Source organism: Agelaius phoeniceus, chromosome 5, assembly GCF_051311805.1.
Source record: "Agelaius phoeniceus isolate bAgePho1 chromosome 5, bAgePho1.hap1, whole genome shotgun sequence".
Lineage (NCBI taxonomy): Eukaryota > Metazoa > Chordata > Aves > Passeriformes > Icteridae > Agelaius > Agelaius phoeniceus.
The window spans coordinates 72,778,834-72,795,495 of record NC_135269.1 but is presented as its reverse complement, the minus strand read 5'-3'; the positions used below and the strand labels follow the sequence as shown (position 1 = coordinate 72,795,495).

At 61.0% G+C, this 16,662-nt stretch overlaps 1 protein-coding gene across 1 annotated transcript in view; it reads left to right on the top strand.

The window, feature by feature from the left end:
- NRF1 (nuclear respiratory factor 1) overlaps positions 1 to 6,593 on the top strand; it is a 61,875-nt gene extending 55,282 nt beyond the window's left edge. The window contains exon 11 of the mRNA XM_054630815.2: positions 4,636 to 6,593. Coding sequence (XP_054486790.1) covers positions 4,636 to 4,799 — 164 coding nt within the window. The 3' untranslated portion in view covers positions 4,800 to 6,593. The remainder of the gene's footprint in view (positions 1 to 4,635) is intronic.
- Positions 6,594 to 16,662: the final 10,069 nt, after the last annotated feature.

Genomic DNA, 16,662 nt, shown 5'->3' with positions numbered 1-16,662 from the left:
GAAGGTGGTCAAGAGGATATTTTTTTTAAATCTTCACAAACCCAGTTCCCAGTCAAAGGAAACATCTAATAAAATATCAATTGTGGGACATTTTACCATTTGTGTTGAGCAGTGTTGGCAGTAACGCTCTGGGTGCTGTCCGAAGGTGCAGTTGGTGAGGACAGAAATGGGTTTTGCTCCAGGATTCTGTAGGACCAGCCCCTCTCCTGAGCCAGCCTCAATCTTACTTCCTCTAAAACACCTCCAGTGATGGAGACTTTGCTCCAGAGCTTCACCAACCTTGTTCAGCTGTCATCTGGGATTTTTCCACCTCCTAAGTGCAGGTTTCCGTGCTGCACTTCAAGCTCGTGTCTTACTGGGGGCAAGACAATCAGAAAAGATGATTATTCCCTACTTACCTGCATCAACCTTGATGTTTTACACCTGGAAAGACAGATCAAAGCATGCCCAGTGCCCCTTTATTGTGCTGCCCACCAAGGGCAAACATTTCATTTTTTGGAGGTCTTCTGGCTTGATTTTCTTTTTTTGTGTATTAAAATCCACTCATTCTGAATCATTGACAAAAATTCTTCCATCACATCTTCCGAAGTCACCCTTGGCTCTGCAGGGAGTGTGGTGATGAGATGGTGCCTGCTGCCCTGTGAGCCAGGGCCCTGCAGTGCATTCCTGAGCACAGGAATTTCAGCTGGATTCCCCAGCCCTGCCTCCAGAGGAGGGGAAGGAGAAGGTGCAGGAGTATCTGCCACAAAAGGCCTCAGCAGGATGGTGCTCAGCACAGCTTGCTCTGGTTTCCCCCAGTGCTGATGGAAACAAACTCCTCTGGAGGAGTTGGACATCCACAGCCAAGAAAGTCCAGTGGAAAATTCCACTTTTTTGAGCCTTTTCCATTTGGTGCTGAAACAGGGGGCTGAGGGACTGGTGAGGTCACTCACTCCTGACCCTGGCCTTTGGTGCCCAAGAAACCAGAGCAAGAAGAGTCAACCTTCACCTCTGGATCCACTGGATCCCCAATAGCAGCAGCAGTTGAGGTTCTGGGCTTTCATCTGGGTTTTCATCTGGGTTTTCATCAGGGTTTTCATCTGGGTTTTCATCATTTTGCCTTGCTCCAAACCAGACAGTGTCCTGTGCTCTCTGAGGGGCTCCAAGGTGATGGCTCAAGTCCTTGTGCATTTTCCATTTTGTGCCATAAAAGAACTCCCAAGAGCAATAGTTCTGTGCTGTTTCATGACCCCACACTTGTGTCCCCACTCCTCCTCCATGCCCAGCAGTGTTCCTCGTGACATCTCAACCTGCAGAGCCATAAACTCCCCTCAGGGGCCATCTCCACTCTTGGGTTCTTCCCTCAAGCACGAGGGTGCTGAGAAGTTCCCACCACCTGCTCACCTGCCTGGAGCTGGCTCCTCACCCCTGCTGAGGACAGGAGGGGCTTTTTGGGGGCTCCATGGCGGGGAAGCAAAGGCACAGCCTGGCTGCCCCTTCCTGGGAGCCCATGGGCATGGTTTGTGCTGCTCTGTGTGTGATCCCTCCCCTCTGCTGCTGTCCCTGCCAGGCAGGAGCTGCTCTGAGCAGCCTCAGGTTCCAGTGGGATCCCATTCCCTGCCTGCCCCGTTCCTCACAGCCCCACTCCACTTTCTGTGCACAAATGTATTTCCCAAAGACTCAAGAAGTTGGTTTGGGGCTGGCTGGGTTTTAGGTTTTTTTTTTGTCTAATGGATTTCCTGTTTTTAATACAATTGAAAGGGTCTGAAATCCATGCTTTAGATTAACATATGCCAGCTAGATTAGGGCTAATCAGGGCGCAGGTCTGAGCAGATGCAGCGCGGGGCCAATCCCAGACCTGATTACAGCATCTCAGTGCTTTAATCGTCTCTCTCCCAAGGGCGATCGGCTCTGCCCTAATGCACAGCAGACTTTGCAGCCCTCTCCTGCTCTGGTTTGTCACCACCCCTGGCAGGAAGGGCCACCACGTCATCTGCTGAGGCGATTTGTGTTAATCCCACGCAGAGCAGAGCGGGATCCGCGCCGCCTCTCACCGAGACTTCCCAGGAGCTCCCAGAGCTGCCCAGGCTTGGCCAAGCCCTGGCTGAACAAACTCACCCTTCCCAAACACCCCCACGGGTGCCCAGGGCTCGCCAGTGTCTGCTTTTGGCACGTTTGGACAGAGCGGTGGCTCGAGCGTGGCGCAGTCTGTGGCCCACGAGTGGTGGTGGTGGCTCTGCTCCCTGGGCTGTCCATGTTTGATCTCCTCTGGGTTAACAACCCAAGTAACCCAAAGGGCTTAGTTGGCTTGTTGGTCTGGAGCACGGATTTGAGGTGCATCCCAGGCCAGAGCTCCAGCTCTTGCCTAAACTGGGATGTGCTGTGTTCCCCCGAGGGGTCTGCTCGGAGATTCCCTTCAGCAGGGCTGAGCCCGAGCTCTGTTTGCTCATTTCTTCTGTTCCTGAAGTTCCCACTGACCAGAGGGAGCTGGGAGCCTCCTCCTGACTCTGTGCCTCTGTGGGAGCTGGTGCTGAACAACCAAGCAGGGAACCAGTTCCTTGGCTGGGCCTGGGGCGTGTGGCCAGGAGCCCTCAGGGCATCAGGAGCATTCCCAGCCCCGCAGCCCGAGGGGAGGGCTGAGGCAGCGCCGGGGTCACCCACCTGGTCAGCATGATTAACTCCTAAGCTTTCCTGTCTGCACACAGAGTTATCCAAGGACACAGAGCTGCCTCTGTTACCAAACCAGTGCCCTTGGTGGGGCAGAGCTCTGCTCCCTGCTCCTCAGCCCAAGGGGATTGCGCTGCTTTTTCGGGAAAGCCTCGCTCGGGAGCCTGGTGTCCTGGCAGGGCTGCCCATCCATCCCGTGCTGCTGCTGCTGCTGCTGCTGCTGCTGCTGCTGGAAGCATTTGCTGACCTCAAAAAGCTGGTTTTTCCCCCAGCAGAGGTGTGGGTAGTTTCTGAAATGTCTAAATGAGCTCTCTTGTCCAAATCCCCTTGGTCAAGCCAAAGGTGGAGGTGGGCACAGGGATAACACTGGGGTAGAACGATGGAGTTTCTCCTCCCAGCCTGCAGGATTTGCCATTCCCCTGCCCTGTCCAACTCTGTTGAGAGCTCCCTGCTATTTTTTCCTCCTCTTTCCACCATTCACATCACAGTGGCCCTCAGGGGCGCCGTTGTTTTGTTGTCACCTTGGTTGGTGTTTCCTGGCTCACCAGGACTCGCCTTTGGCACTGCAGCGTTTTCCTCCCAGCCCGAAGCTTTGCCAGCTCCATCCTCAGCCTGGAGGCATCTGATCCATTCCTGCAGCCTTGGCAAAAGCTGTTTCTACTTTGCTGGACCCATCCATGGCTGGGGAAGGGCTGAGAAAGGGGGATTGCTTTTCTTTCTCTGTGCTGTGTGTCACATGCACACTGTGAGAGCCTGGGGCCGGTGCCAGGAGCAGGGTTGGCTTGGCCAGGGCTTGTTGCCCTTTCCCTGTGAGGGCAGAAGGACCTGGCTGGGATGGAGAGGGAGCAGGAGGAAGGGAACTGTGTTGGAGAGGGTTGTAATGGGGTTCATGGATGCACAGCAATGGGATCCTCTCACATGCCACTGGTGGAGTGACCTGCAGAGTTACAGGGGATGGGAGAAGCCAAATTTATCCCTTCTTCAGCCCCACAGTTCCCAGTTCTTGGTATATCAAGTGGAAAACATAGGGGGAGTGTGTTCCTTGTCAGTGGGGGATCCCTGGTGGGCTGTGGGGTGGGTGGGAGCAATCCCTGCTCCAGGAAAACTCGGCCTGATGGGTTTGGCTGAGCAGCTCCCTGCTGTACCACCCCAAAACATGGCTGGGCTGGGTTCCTCCTCCAGAAATGATGTTATTTCTTTCCTCCTCATCCTTATTCCTTCCCTGGAGCTGCCACCCATCTCAACCCCATCCCATCCCTGTTCCCATCCCGTTGGCTCCAAGGAGGGCAGGTCCAGCTCAGCGAGGCCACCAAGGCACAGATCATCCACCCAGCCTGGACACGGCTGGGGCGCCACTTCCTGACGTTCTAAAGTCCTAAAATTCCTTCCTGATTGCTGCTTTTCATGGATAGAGTCATGGCATGGTTTGGGTGGGAAGGAACTTTGAAGATCATCCAGTTCTAACCCAAACCATGGGCAGGGACACCTTCAAATATCCCAGGGTGCTCCAAACCCTGTCCAACCTTGGACACTGCAGGGATGCAGGGGCAGCCCCAGCTGCTCTGGCAATCCCAGCCCAGCCAGGAATTCCTCATTGCCAAGATCCCATCCCTGGCTGCCCTCTGGCACTGGCAGCCATTCCCTGGGTGCTGTCCCTGCAGGCCTTGGCCCCAGTCCCTCTGCAGCTCTCCTGGAGCCCCTGCAGGCCTGCAATGTGCTGGAAGCTCTCCCTGGAGCCTTCCCTTCTCCAGGGGAGCATTCCCAGCTCTCCCAGCCTGGCTCCAGAGCAGAGGGGCTCCAGCCCTGCAGCAGCTCCAGGGCCTCTCTGGGTTCACCCCAGCAGCTCCAGGTCCTCACAGAGTAGAGAATCCCCTCCAGGTGGGAGAGCTCCAAAGAGCCACCCCCAGAGGCAGCCCCAGAGCCCTGGGCAGCTCCCGTGGCAGCTCTGTCCCCTCTCCTGACGCCGCGGGTGTCCCTTTGTCCCCGCAGGGCTGGTGCAGATCCCGGTGAGCATGTACCAGACGGTGGTGACCAGCCTGGCGCAGGGGAACGGCCCGGTGCAGGTGGCGATGGCGCCGGTGACCACGCGGATCGCGGACACGGCCGTCACCATGGACGGGCAGGCGGTGGAGGTGGTGACCCTGGACCAGTGACCCCGGAGCAGCCCCACCCTGCCCAGCCTCCTCCTCCACTGCAGATTTTTTACGCCTCTCCAGAGATGCAATCAGGTGGCATTTGAATCTCTCCTGGCTTTGGAAAAAAAACTTTTTTTTTTTTCTTTTTCTTTTTTTTTTTTTTCTCTTTTTTTTTTTTTTTAATCGAGAAAAACAGAAAAAAAAAAACAAAAAAAAAAACCAAAAAACCAACCAAATCCTGGCAGAGGATGTGTGTAAAGTGCATTTTTCTAGCGCCACTCTGCTCTCGGAGGAACGAGAAGCCAAATTGTGACGGGACTTTGATTCTGAGGAGGTTGGAAAGAAAAGAAAAAGAAAAATACAGCGACCCTTTATGCCCCCTTTTCCCCCACGTGGGATCGAGCAGGAGGAGGCTGGGGGGCAGCACGGACACCCTCAGCCAGCACCGACCTCGACAGCAAATTAGGTATCAAAGATTTTAATATGGACTTTTATATTCCGAAAAACCCACCCTGGATAAACAAACAAAACAAAACAAAACAAAAAAGAAAAAAAATAAAAACAACAAAAAAACCAACAAACCACAAAAGGAAAAAAAAAAAATTTTGGGGAAAAAAAAAAAAAAAGACTCCTCTCCTGGGAAGGAAAAAAAAAAAAAAATTAAAAAAAAAAAAGAAATGCATGTGTGACTGCAGGGGGGTGGATGGAGACCTCCCGAAGGGATGATGCTCTTCCAGGAGCCTGCCGGAGGATCCGCGCCCGCTGGGCTCCCTTGGTGCACACTGGAGACCTGTTCCTACTTCTCTGCTCTCCTACCTGCCATTTTACATCCTCGGGGTTGTTTTTGTTTTTTTTTTCCTTTATTATTATTATTATTGTTGATGTTGTTGTTATTGTTATTATTATTTCGTGGCTCTAGACTGGAGCGGAAGCGCCTCTAAAGGGGCTCTGGCTGTGTCCCCCCCCTTTTTTCCCACCACATTCCTGGGATTTCCCTCAAAAAGGAGCCACCTCGGGCTCATCCCAGTCCCTGCTGCCAGCCCCAACCTCTGCTCCTGCAATTCCTACAGGAAAAGCTTTGCCTGAGGGGGGATGCGAGTGAGACCCTTCCCTTTGGGGGCCCCTCTTCACCCCAGCCCCTGCCCCATCCTGGTCCTGCCCTGTGCCTCTCCCAGCACGGTTTTAACCCCAAAATCCTTCCCAGGAGGGTTCAAAAAGCCTTTGGGGTGGGGTGGGGGTGTTTTTGGGGGGCAGATTTTACTCAGCATCCCCATGGGCCAAACCCTCGTGCCCAACCAAACCCCTTCCCCCCCTGCAAGCACTTCCCATGGGATTTAATTTTTGGGGTTATTTTGGGGGGTTTTTTATTATCATTTCCAAGTGGCCGTTCAAGTTCTCCACGTCTCGCTCTGCCTTCGAGGGAGTTTTCAGATTCTTGTATTTACTTGTTTTATATGGGGGAAAAAAAACAAAAACCCACAAAAACAAACCTATCCAATGTTCTTTGTATACAGTTCTTGGGTCCTTTTTCCGAGGGGAGGGAGATCTTTCCATAGAAACAGTCCTGGTTCTCCAATTCATGACGTTTTTTGGGTTTGGTTTTTTTTCTAATGATTATTTTTTTATCGTCGTTGTGAAGATGTCGGTGGCTTTCCAAGTCAGTGTTTCTTTGGCAATGAAATGAGGTTCTTTTAGTCCCCCCCCCCCAAAAAAAAGAGACAAAAACCAGGCAAATAGCAGAGCATGGACCCCCCCCTTGTTTTCCCAGTGTCTATTATTGCCTCATTCAATAAATTGTTACAAATGTGTCTACCCGGCTGTGCAAGGCTCCTGTTTTGGGGGGACTTTTGGGGATATTTGTCATCCCTCCCTTCCTGGTGGCTGTTTTGGGCTTTGGTCCCTCCCCCTCCCGTGTTGGGGCTGGAGAGGAGAAGCTGAGCATCCCCTCATGGGGATGGTTTTGGGGTTTAATCCTTTCTTTTTGGTGCCATTTATCTCATTTTCATCTTCCAGCATCCACCTTGGGAGTGCTGGAGCATCCCCCCATGCTCCCAGCCAGGGGCTGAGGGAATTTTGGGGTGAATTCCTCCATTTTCAGCCCCATCTCACCCCCTGGGCCGATGTTTTTCTGGGATGCAAACCCAAGGAGGAGCCAGGAAACGCAGGGATGGCTTCAGCAGCTTTATTGAAGGATGGTTCTGGATCCAGGGAATCCTGCAGGGCTCCTGGTGGCCTGGGGTGGGAGGAAGAGCAGGAGAAGCTGGAAGGACAAAGAGAGGGAGGGAAGGAGCAATGGGGCTGCTTCCCTGGGGATGCTCCCAGGAATTCCCAGGAGCTGGAGCGGATCCCTGGGACATCGAAGGTGCTGGGAGGGTGAGCTGGGGGTTTGGGGACCCCAGGACATCCCATGGCCCCAAAGGGGTGCCCCAAAGGGGCCCCGGGTGCAGCAGCAGGGCCGGGGCAGGCGGCGGGGCCTGGCAGACGCTGCTGGGAGGTTTTAATCTTCATTAATCGGCCTTAATCAGCAGGGCAGGGCCTCCTGCTGGGGCAGCTCCTGCAGCCCCCAGCACCAACAGCCTCCCGTCCAAACTGGGAGAGACTGGTGGGGATGGGCCCTGCACCAGTAACCTGCACCTCAAACTGGGAGAGACTGGTGGGGATGGGCCCTGCACCAGTAACCCCAACCCCAAACTGGGAGAGACTGGTGGGGATGGGCCCTGCACCAGTAACCTGCACCCCAAACTGGGAGAGACTGGTGGGGATGGGCCCTGCACCAGTAACCTGCACCCCAAACTGGGAGAGACTGGTGGGGATGGGCCCTGCACCAGTAACCTGCACCCCAAACTGGTGGGGCTGCACCCATTCTCTGCCCCCTGGCATTGGGGGGGGATCTTCGTGTGGATTTTCTGCCTCTAAGCACCCCCAGGGAGGGCCCTGAATTGCAAAATGTGCCCCCAAATTGGAGGATTTGACCCCAGAAATGCAGGTGGACACTCAGGATGAGCCTGGCTGCTGCAGCTGGGAAGGGCCAGGATGAGGGGGGGTCCTGGGGGGCTCCCCCAGAGGGAGCAGATCCTGGGAATGCTGATCCTGGGAATGCCGATCCTGGGAATGCTGATCCTGGTGGGACCGGCTGCACCGTGGGGCGGAGCCTCTGGGGAGGGGCGGAGCTCCTGGGGGTGTGGTCAGGGGTGGGGCTGGGGATGCTCCACCCCCAACCCCCCCAAATCCTCCCCCGGCGGGGCAGGGCCTGCTCTGAGTGAGGCGGGGGTTAAAGCCAGCACTGGGGGAGGGAGGGATGGACAGACAGACTGGGAGATGGGTCAGGGGATGGACTGACGGACGGACGGACGGACGGACGGACGGACGGACGGATGGATGGAAATGCAGGAGGATGGATGATTCCACACCTGGACAGACAGACAGACAGACAGACAGACAGGGGCTGGGTGTCCGTACAGCCAATGGACGTGGCTGCAGGAATGCACAGACGTTGGGTGTTGGTTACCTGGACGAGCAGACGGATGAACGACCAGACAGACACACGGACACCCGTGCCCCCACAGCCCCCACCGGCCCCAGCAGGGCGATGGGGACCCCCGCCCGTCCGTCTGTCCGTCCCTCCCTGCCCCCAGCACGGGGGGGATGATTGGAGCCTGCAGCCTAATCCAGCGTGATCCAATCTCCGTGGGCTAATGCCGAAAGCTCCGTAATCACCAGCGCTGCCCTACATTCCCTGCACATCCCAGCACAGCCCAGCACAGCCCCAAGCCCCCTCCCCTCATGCCCCTGTCCCCTGCGAGCTGCCACCACCCCTGCTCCTGCACCTGGGGACAGGCAGGGGACACGGGCCGCCCACTGCTCCATCCCTGCCTCAGTTTCCCCCCTGCATGGGGCTGGTGTGGGGTGGGATCCAGGAACAAGGGTCAGATCCAGGAGCAGGGGCAGGATCCAGGAGCAGGGGCGGGATCCGGGAGCAGGGGCTGGATCCAGGAGCAGGGGTTGAATCTGGGAGCAGGGGTGGGATCCGGGAGCAGGGGCAGGATCCGGGAGCAGGGGTGGGATCCGGGAGCAGGGGCTGGATCCGGGAGCAGGGGCTGGATCCGGGAGCAGGGGTGGGATCTGGGAACAGGGGCAGGATCCAGGAGCAGGGGCAGGATCCGGGAACAGGGGCAGGATCCGGGAGCAGGGGCAGGATCCGGGAGCAGGGGCAGGATCCGGGAACAGGGGCAGGATCCGGGAGCAGGGGTGGGATCCAGGAGCAGGGGTGGGACCCAGGGCTGGGGCAGGGGCCGGTGGCCTGACCCCATCCCCACAGGGCCCTGCCCAGACCGGGGCAGGATGAGCCTTTGAGGCCCGAGTCACACCGGGACACGTGGCCATGCTGCTCCAGTCTCCAGTATCCCGCAGATCCCAGTTCCCCCCACCATGGAGATGGGCTGGGATGCCAGACCCCCCCTCTGGGGCTGGGGGCAGCCCAGCATTGCCGTCCCCCTTCAACCACGTATGCAGGGCACCCACAGCATCCCCCAGACCCACAGTGATGGAGCGGGGCCCTCCCCGGACCCCACAGGGCCCTCCCAGCCTGGCAGCAGAGCCCTGGGGGTGCCAGGGGACACCAGGGGACACCAGGGGACACCAGGGGGACTCTCATGTCCGCGGTGGTGCCCCGGGGCCGTAGTTGGCAAGTCTAGAACCACCGGATCCTGCTACCGCACCAGTGTGAGTTCTACCATTGCCAAAGGCAGCCCCGGGGCAGCCAGGCCCAGCCTGGGGACAGCCAGGGACAGCGGCCACCGTGCCGGGCCTGGAGAGCTGCAAAAAATAGGAAAAAAGCATCATTTCACCCATCCGGCCAGAAAACCCCACACGTGGCTCCAGATCCCCTCAGGGAGGTGCGGGGTCCATCCTGCTCAGGGCGGCCACCACGAGGACACAGCCTGGCCATGGGCTGGGACACCACGTTGGGATGGACACATCCTCAGTGTCACCATGGCATGGATGTGACGGACACACCCTCAATGTCACCACGTAAGGATGGACACCCCCTCAGTGTCACCACGCTGGGATGGACACGCCCTCAATGTCACCATGTTGGGATGGACACCCCCTTGGTGCCACCACGTAGGGATGGACACACCCTCAATGTCACCACAGCATGGGTGTGATGGACACCCCCTCAATGTCACCACGCTGGGATGGACACGCCCTCAATGTCACCATGGCATGGGTGGGATGGACACGCCCTCAATGTCACCACGGCGTGGGTGGGATGGACACCCCCTCAATGTCACCACGCTGGGATGGACACCCCCTCAGTGTCACCATGTTGGGATGGACACACCTTCAGTGTCACCACATAGGGAATGACACCCCCTCAGTGTCACCACACTGGGATGGACACCCCCTCAGTGTCACCACGGCGTGGCTGTGATGGACAGATGGACACTCCCCCCCTGATCCCAGCAATTCCAGAAGCGTTCCCAGCACCCCATCCCAGCACCCCCACCCCGAACCCCGGCGCTGCTCCGTCCCCCGCCCGGCGCTGCTCTCCCCGCCCTCTCCCATATTGGCACTACACATAATTGCTCAAAAGCTACAAATCAAAGCAAAAATGTGCTAGTGCCAAAACGGGCCAGGCGGCGTCGGCGACGGCCCCGCGGCGCTCGCGGGTCTTTCTCTGCTCTGTTTATGGCCCTATGGTAATTCACTGACCGCGGGGTTGCACAGTGAATTCTACCAGTGCCATACACAGAACAGGAGTAGCGAGCTGGCACCTGCCCTTTTTCCCCTGGATTTCCACCCAAATCCTCCACCAGCAGGAGCCCGACGCCCCCGGAATGGCGACAGGAAAATGGGAATTGATTATTATTGATTGGCAAAATGATTCAGGAGTGGCCGGGCGAGGGGAGATGCTCACCCTGGTGGGGAGGATCCGGTCCCCAGCTCAGCTGGGGGATTTTTTGGGATGGGGATGCTGGAAGCCGTTTCCCACCCTGCATTTCCAAGGTTATCCATGAATCCCAGCCCCAGGTTTGCTATCCTCAGGAGGGCTGCAGACCCCCCAAAATGGTCCCAGACCCCCAAAATGTGGCAACCTCCCCCCCCCCCGATGGCCACAAGCCCCCCGAAACGGCCCCAGATCTCAAAATGCTGCAAAGCCTCTGGGTGGTTCCCCAACCCCCAGAACGCCACAATCCCTCCAATTAATCCCAAACTGTCCAGACAGCTGCAGCCCCCATAAAATCCTTCAACCCCCCAAAAGGTTGCAACCTCCCTGGATGACTGAAAGCCCCCCAAAATTTGCAACTCCTCTGGATGGTTGCAAGCCCCCAGAAGGTTAAACCCCCCCTGGATGGTCACAGACACCCCCAAAAGGTTGTAACCTCCCCTGGATGCTTTTGAAGCATCCAGATAATTTGAATTCCCCTCCAAAAAAAATTATTGCAACCCCCCTGAAAGGTTACAAACCCCCTGAATGGCAGAACCCCCAAAAACATTTGAGAAGACTTTTGATGGCTTTGGACCCTCCAGAATTGCAACACCCTGAAAGGGATGCAGACCTCCTGGATGGCTGCAAACCCCCAGATGGCTGCAAGCCCCCCAAAATGCTGAACCAGCCCCAGATGGCTGCAAGCCCCCCAAAGCTTGCAGCCCCCCTTTGCTGCTGAAGATCCTCCAAAAGCATGAGCCCACCCAAGAGGATGCAGATCCCCTCCAGTGGTTGAGACCCCCGGATGGCCGCAGGTCCCCCTAAAATTTCCAACCCCCTCGGAGGGTGGCAAAGCCCCCCTGGATGGTGCAGACCCCCGGCTGGCAGTGACACCGTCCCCAGGGCCGCGGCGGCCGTGCCGGAGGAGGAGGAGGAGGAGGAGGAGGAGGAGGAAGGCACAAAGTCTCCTTTGTGTGGCAAAGCCGAGGCCCCAACGAGCCCAGAGGGCCGGGATGAGCTCGGGGTCCCCCGGATCCGGTGCTGGGAGCTGACCCCCCTCGAGGACACAGCCCCCAGCCCCTCACACCCCATCTGGCCTCGAATTTGGGGACAAAGAGGAGCAGCGGCGCTCGCTGGGCTCGGCCACCCCCGTGGCTTGGGAGTGACACACGCAGAGGGGTCAGCGCCAGCAGGGACAGACCTGTCCCCGCCCTGCACCCACCTCTGGGGCTCCAACAGCAACGCCCCCAGGAGTCACCCAAAAAACTCCTGGAGAAGCCCCAAATCCCCGTGGGGCTCAGCCAAGCAACCCAAAGGGAAGAGAAGAAGAGAACCCCCCGTGACCACAGCTCGGTCCTCACCTGGGGGACACCGCCCTGGCGCCGCGGTGGCCTGGGGACAGCGGGGACAGCGGGGACAGCGCTGCCAGGGGACGCGGCCAGGCCGAGCCCGTGGCCATCCTTGGCCATCCTTGGCGTGACTTTGGGCGACGCCTTGGCCCCGATCCGGCCCTGGCCGCCCGCGTGGCCCCGGCACCGCGCCAGGCAGGACCCGGCCACTGCCCCCGGCCTTGGGGTGCCCCCTTTGTCCCTGTCCCCCTTTGTCCCTGTCCCCAGCCCCCGCCCAGGGCCGCTGCGGCAGCCGGGCCCGGCTGAGCCAGCCCAGCCCCTCTGCGGAGCCGCCCGTGACGTTGGAGGTTGGAGCTGCCGCATTGCGGATGGGGCCCCCCCGGGCCCCCCCGGCCCCGCGCCCGCTGCCCCCTCCCAGGGCTCCCACACCTCCAGCTGGGGACATCGGGGTCCCCTGGCCACGCTCTGGGGGCCAATGGGGCACAACAGCATCCCCAGAGCCACCGGAGCCACCGCCGGAGTCACGGGCAATGCTCACGGCACCGGCGGCACCAAGATGGTGCCCGGGCACAGCCCCTGGCACAGCAAAGGATGGGGACATGGTGGTGGCTCCTGGATGTGGCTGCCCTGCCATGGGGGCAGTGGGGGTGGGCACCCGGCCGGCCTCGACACCCTGACAGCAGGGCTGCCTCCATGGGGACGGCCAGGTGGGGATGGGGACAAGGACAGGGACAAGGTGGGGATGGGGACAAGGACAGGGACAAGGTGGGGATGGAGATAGGATGGGGACAAGGACAGGAACAGGGACAAGACAAGATGGGGACAGGGGCAGGGACGAGATGGGGATGGGGACAGTGGCAGAGATGGGAACAGGGACTCGGATGGAGATGATGGGGATGAAGTGTGAGACAAGGAGAAAGAGGAAAGGAGAGGTGGAGAGGAGAAGGAGAAGGAGACAGGGATGGGCATGGGGATGGGGACAGGGACAGATAAAGATGGGCATGGAAACGGGACAGAGACAGAAATTTGTTCAGGGGTAGAGATGAGGATGGGGATGTGGCTGGAGATGGGGACAGGGACGGAGACAGAGGAGGACAGGGACAGGGACAGGGACAGGGACGGAGCTGCCGGGAGATCCATTTCAGGCTAAACCGGGCAGATTTGTGCCGCAGTGCCCGCAGAGACACCGGCCATGGCCCCCGCCCGGCGCCCGGGGACGCCTCCTCCCCCCAGAGCAGCCCCCGGCCCGGGGCAGGACCCCACCGTGCCACCCCGACCGAGGTTTGGGGTCCCCAGACAGGACTGGGGACACGCCTGAGCCCCCCAGGGTCCCCCCAGGCTCCGCAGCACCGGGCGGGGCAGGGGGGCAGGGGGTGCGCGCCCCGGGGGTTGGGGGGCTTGGGCAGCCCCCAGAGCAGCCCCGCCGTGCTCCGGGGTCCCCCTGAGCCGGGCTTTCGTTTGCGGCACAATTCGGGGCAGCGGAGCCGCCACCGGGGCTGCACGGCGGCCACGGAGCGCACCCGGGGGGCGGGGGGGGCACCCCCGGAGCCCCGGAGAGCCCCCCCAGGGCCGGGGGCCGCGGGCGCTGGGGCTGCGCCCCGATCTCGTTGTCACCGCATCGCCCCCGGGATGCGCCCGCGGCGCCACCGCCCCGACGGGAGCGGTTTGGGGAGCCCGGGCGGGATGGGGGGCGCCGGGAGCGGGGGTGAGGCACGGGGGGCTCAGCCCGAAGGGGTTTGGGGACGCCCCCGTCGAGGAGAAGCGCGGGGAGGGGGGAGCGCAGCGCGCCGGGCTCGGGTCCCGCCGGGAGTGGGTGCGGGGGAAGGGAGCGGTTCAAGGGGGGTCCCCGAGCCCCGGGGGGGTCCCGGCAGGACCCGACCCCCCCGGGCCCGAGGGCCGCACTTACCTGCGCTGCTCCGAGCGCTGCCTCCGCTCCGCACCGGGCCCGACGGGGGAGGGGTCACCGTGGGGCTGGGGGGGACGGACGGACGCGGGACCCCCCCCCCGGCACCCGCAGCCCCCGGGGGGGTCCCCGCCGCCGGCCGCAGCCCCGGCGCTCGCACAAGTGGCGGGGAGCGGCGGCGGCGGCGGCCTTAGCCCGGCCGGGGGACCCCCCCTGCGGCTCCCAATTGGCCCAGGTGCCCCGGAAGGTGGAGCCGGGCCCGGGGCGGGGAGGGGGGGGACGGGCTCACCTTGGGCCGCCCCCCCTCCCACGCACCCCACCCCCGGGGCCGCCCCGCCGGGGTCGGTCGTGCCGTCCGTGCCCCCCGTTCCCCCTCCGGGCAGCCCCGGGGGTGATGGCGGGGCCCCCCCAGGGCCGGGCACGGAGCGGGGGCTCCTGGACAGGCGGAGCGCCCCCCCCGCTCCATCGCTGCCTGCGCTCCGTGGGGCGGAGGCGGTGCCCGCCCATCCCCGCGGCCTCGGGGCGGCTCCGTCCGGCGGCGGCGGCGGCGGGCAGGGCCCGGGCAAGGCTGAGCCCCGACCGGCGCTTCCTTCCCCTTGGGGGGGCATTTTTATAGCCGGTGCCGTCCCGCCCCGGGGCCGCCGTCGGGGCCGCTCACCGGCTGTCGGACACCGGAGCCGCGCACCTGAGCCGCCCCGCCAGCGCCGATCCGGTTTCCCGCTGCCGAGACTCCCCCCACATCCCCCCCCGGGGCCGGGGGGGCGAAGGAAACCGATCCCGAGCCCCCCCGCACCGCAACTCGAGAGGCGCAGCTGCCGCCGCCCGCCCCGAGGGGCTGGGATGGGCTGGGATGGGATGGGATCCATGGGATGGGGTGGGATGGGATCCATGGGATGGGATGGGATGGGATGGGATGGGATCCATGGGATGGGATGGGATGGGGTGGGATGGGATCCATGGGATGGGATGGGATGGGATGGGATCCATGGGATGGGATGGGATCCATGGGATGGGATGGGATGGGATGGGATGGGATGGGATCCATGGGATGGGATCCATGGGATGGGATGGGATCCATGGGATGGGATGGGGGCTCGGGGGGCGCGATCCCCGCTGTGGATGCGGGGAGGGGGGGGGCTCTGTGATGGGTCCCGGGGGTGGGAAGCGCTCCCGGTGGTCCCGGTCCCCTCCGTGTCCCAGCGCTGCAGGGATGGGGCGCACGGAGCAGCCCGGCCCCCATCCTGCTAAAATTATATCCCACCCCCCAAATTCCGTTTCTTGTCACCACATTAAACCCCCGAATCGCCCCCAAATCCTGCCCAAAGCCCCCCAGTGCAATAACGCAGGTTCAAACCATACGTAAAAACATAAATAAATAAAAATACAAATTTATAAGAATAAAACTCTCTCGGGGGTCAGTGCCCCCCCCGGCCCAGGCGCGTGTGCAGCGCGGGGCTCCAGCGCCGCAAACCAGCCCGACCAGTTTGGGGCCGGCCGCCCGCCCGGAGCGGGATCGGGTTGCCGGGGCCGGGATGGAGGGCGGGAGAAGCCATCGGGGCTTCCCGGAGCTCTGGTGGGGCTTAAACCCCCTGGGCATGGGGGGGCAGGGGGCTGGGTGGGGTAACCCCCCCAGAGCGATGGGGCAGAGGGCGAGGGGAGGAGGAGGGGCTGGGATGGGCGCGGTGCCGGATCCCGGGACTGGGAGGTGCTGGGGATGCTGCTCCGTGGGACCCCGGGGTGGCGCTGGAGAAAGGAGGCTCCTGGCACGGTCCCCAAACCCAGGGTGGTCCTGGAGCCTGGGGCACCTCTGGTGGTGCCCATGGCCTGGCGTGGTCCCCACGAGCCAGGGGTGGTCCCCAGGGGTGGCCGCCATGCAGAGAAGCACCTGGGATGGTCCCTGCATCCCATCGGATGCATCCCAGGATTCCAGGAGGGGCCCTAAGCAGGGGGGAGCCAGGATGGGCCCCAGGTGCAAGGATGGTCCCCAGGAGGGTCCTGGAGACCTCAAGACACTTCTGGAGCCTCCAGGATTATTCCCAAGAATAGAAGAACCCCAGATGGTCCCAGAAGTCAGGATGGTCCTCAAGACCCCAGGATGGTGCCCAAGAGCCTGGGATGGTCCCTGAGACCCCAGGACGGTTCCTGACACCCCAAAACCATCCCCAAGGTGGGAACCATCCCAGATGATCCCCAAAAACCAGGGTGATCCCTTCCCAAGGGAGGGATCCAAGGTCTCCAAGCAGGAAAGAACCTGGGATGATCCCCAAGAGCCCAGGAAGGTCCCCAAGTTCCTGGGATGATCCCCAAGAGCCTGGGAAGGTCCCTGGGATGATCCCCAAGAGCCTGGGAAGGTCCCTGGGATGATCCCCAAGAGCCCAGGATGGTCCCTGAGTTCCTGGGAAGGTCCCTGAGTTCCTGGGATGATCCCCAAGAGCCTGGGATGGTCCCTGAGTTCCTGGGAAGGTCCCTGAGTTCCTGGGATGATCCCCAAGAGCCCAGGAAGGTCCCTGAGTTCCTGGGAAGGTCCCTGAGTTCCTGGGATGATCCCTAAGAGCCTGGGATGGTCCCCAAGAGGCCGGGATGGCCCCTGAGTTCCTGGGAAGGTTCCTGAGTTCCTGGGAAGGTCCCTGAGTTCCTGGGATGATCCCTAAGAGCCTGGGATGGTCCCCAAGAGCCCAGGATGGCCCCTGAGTTCCT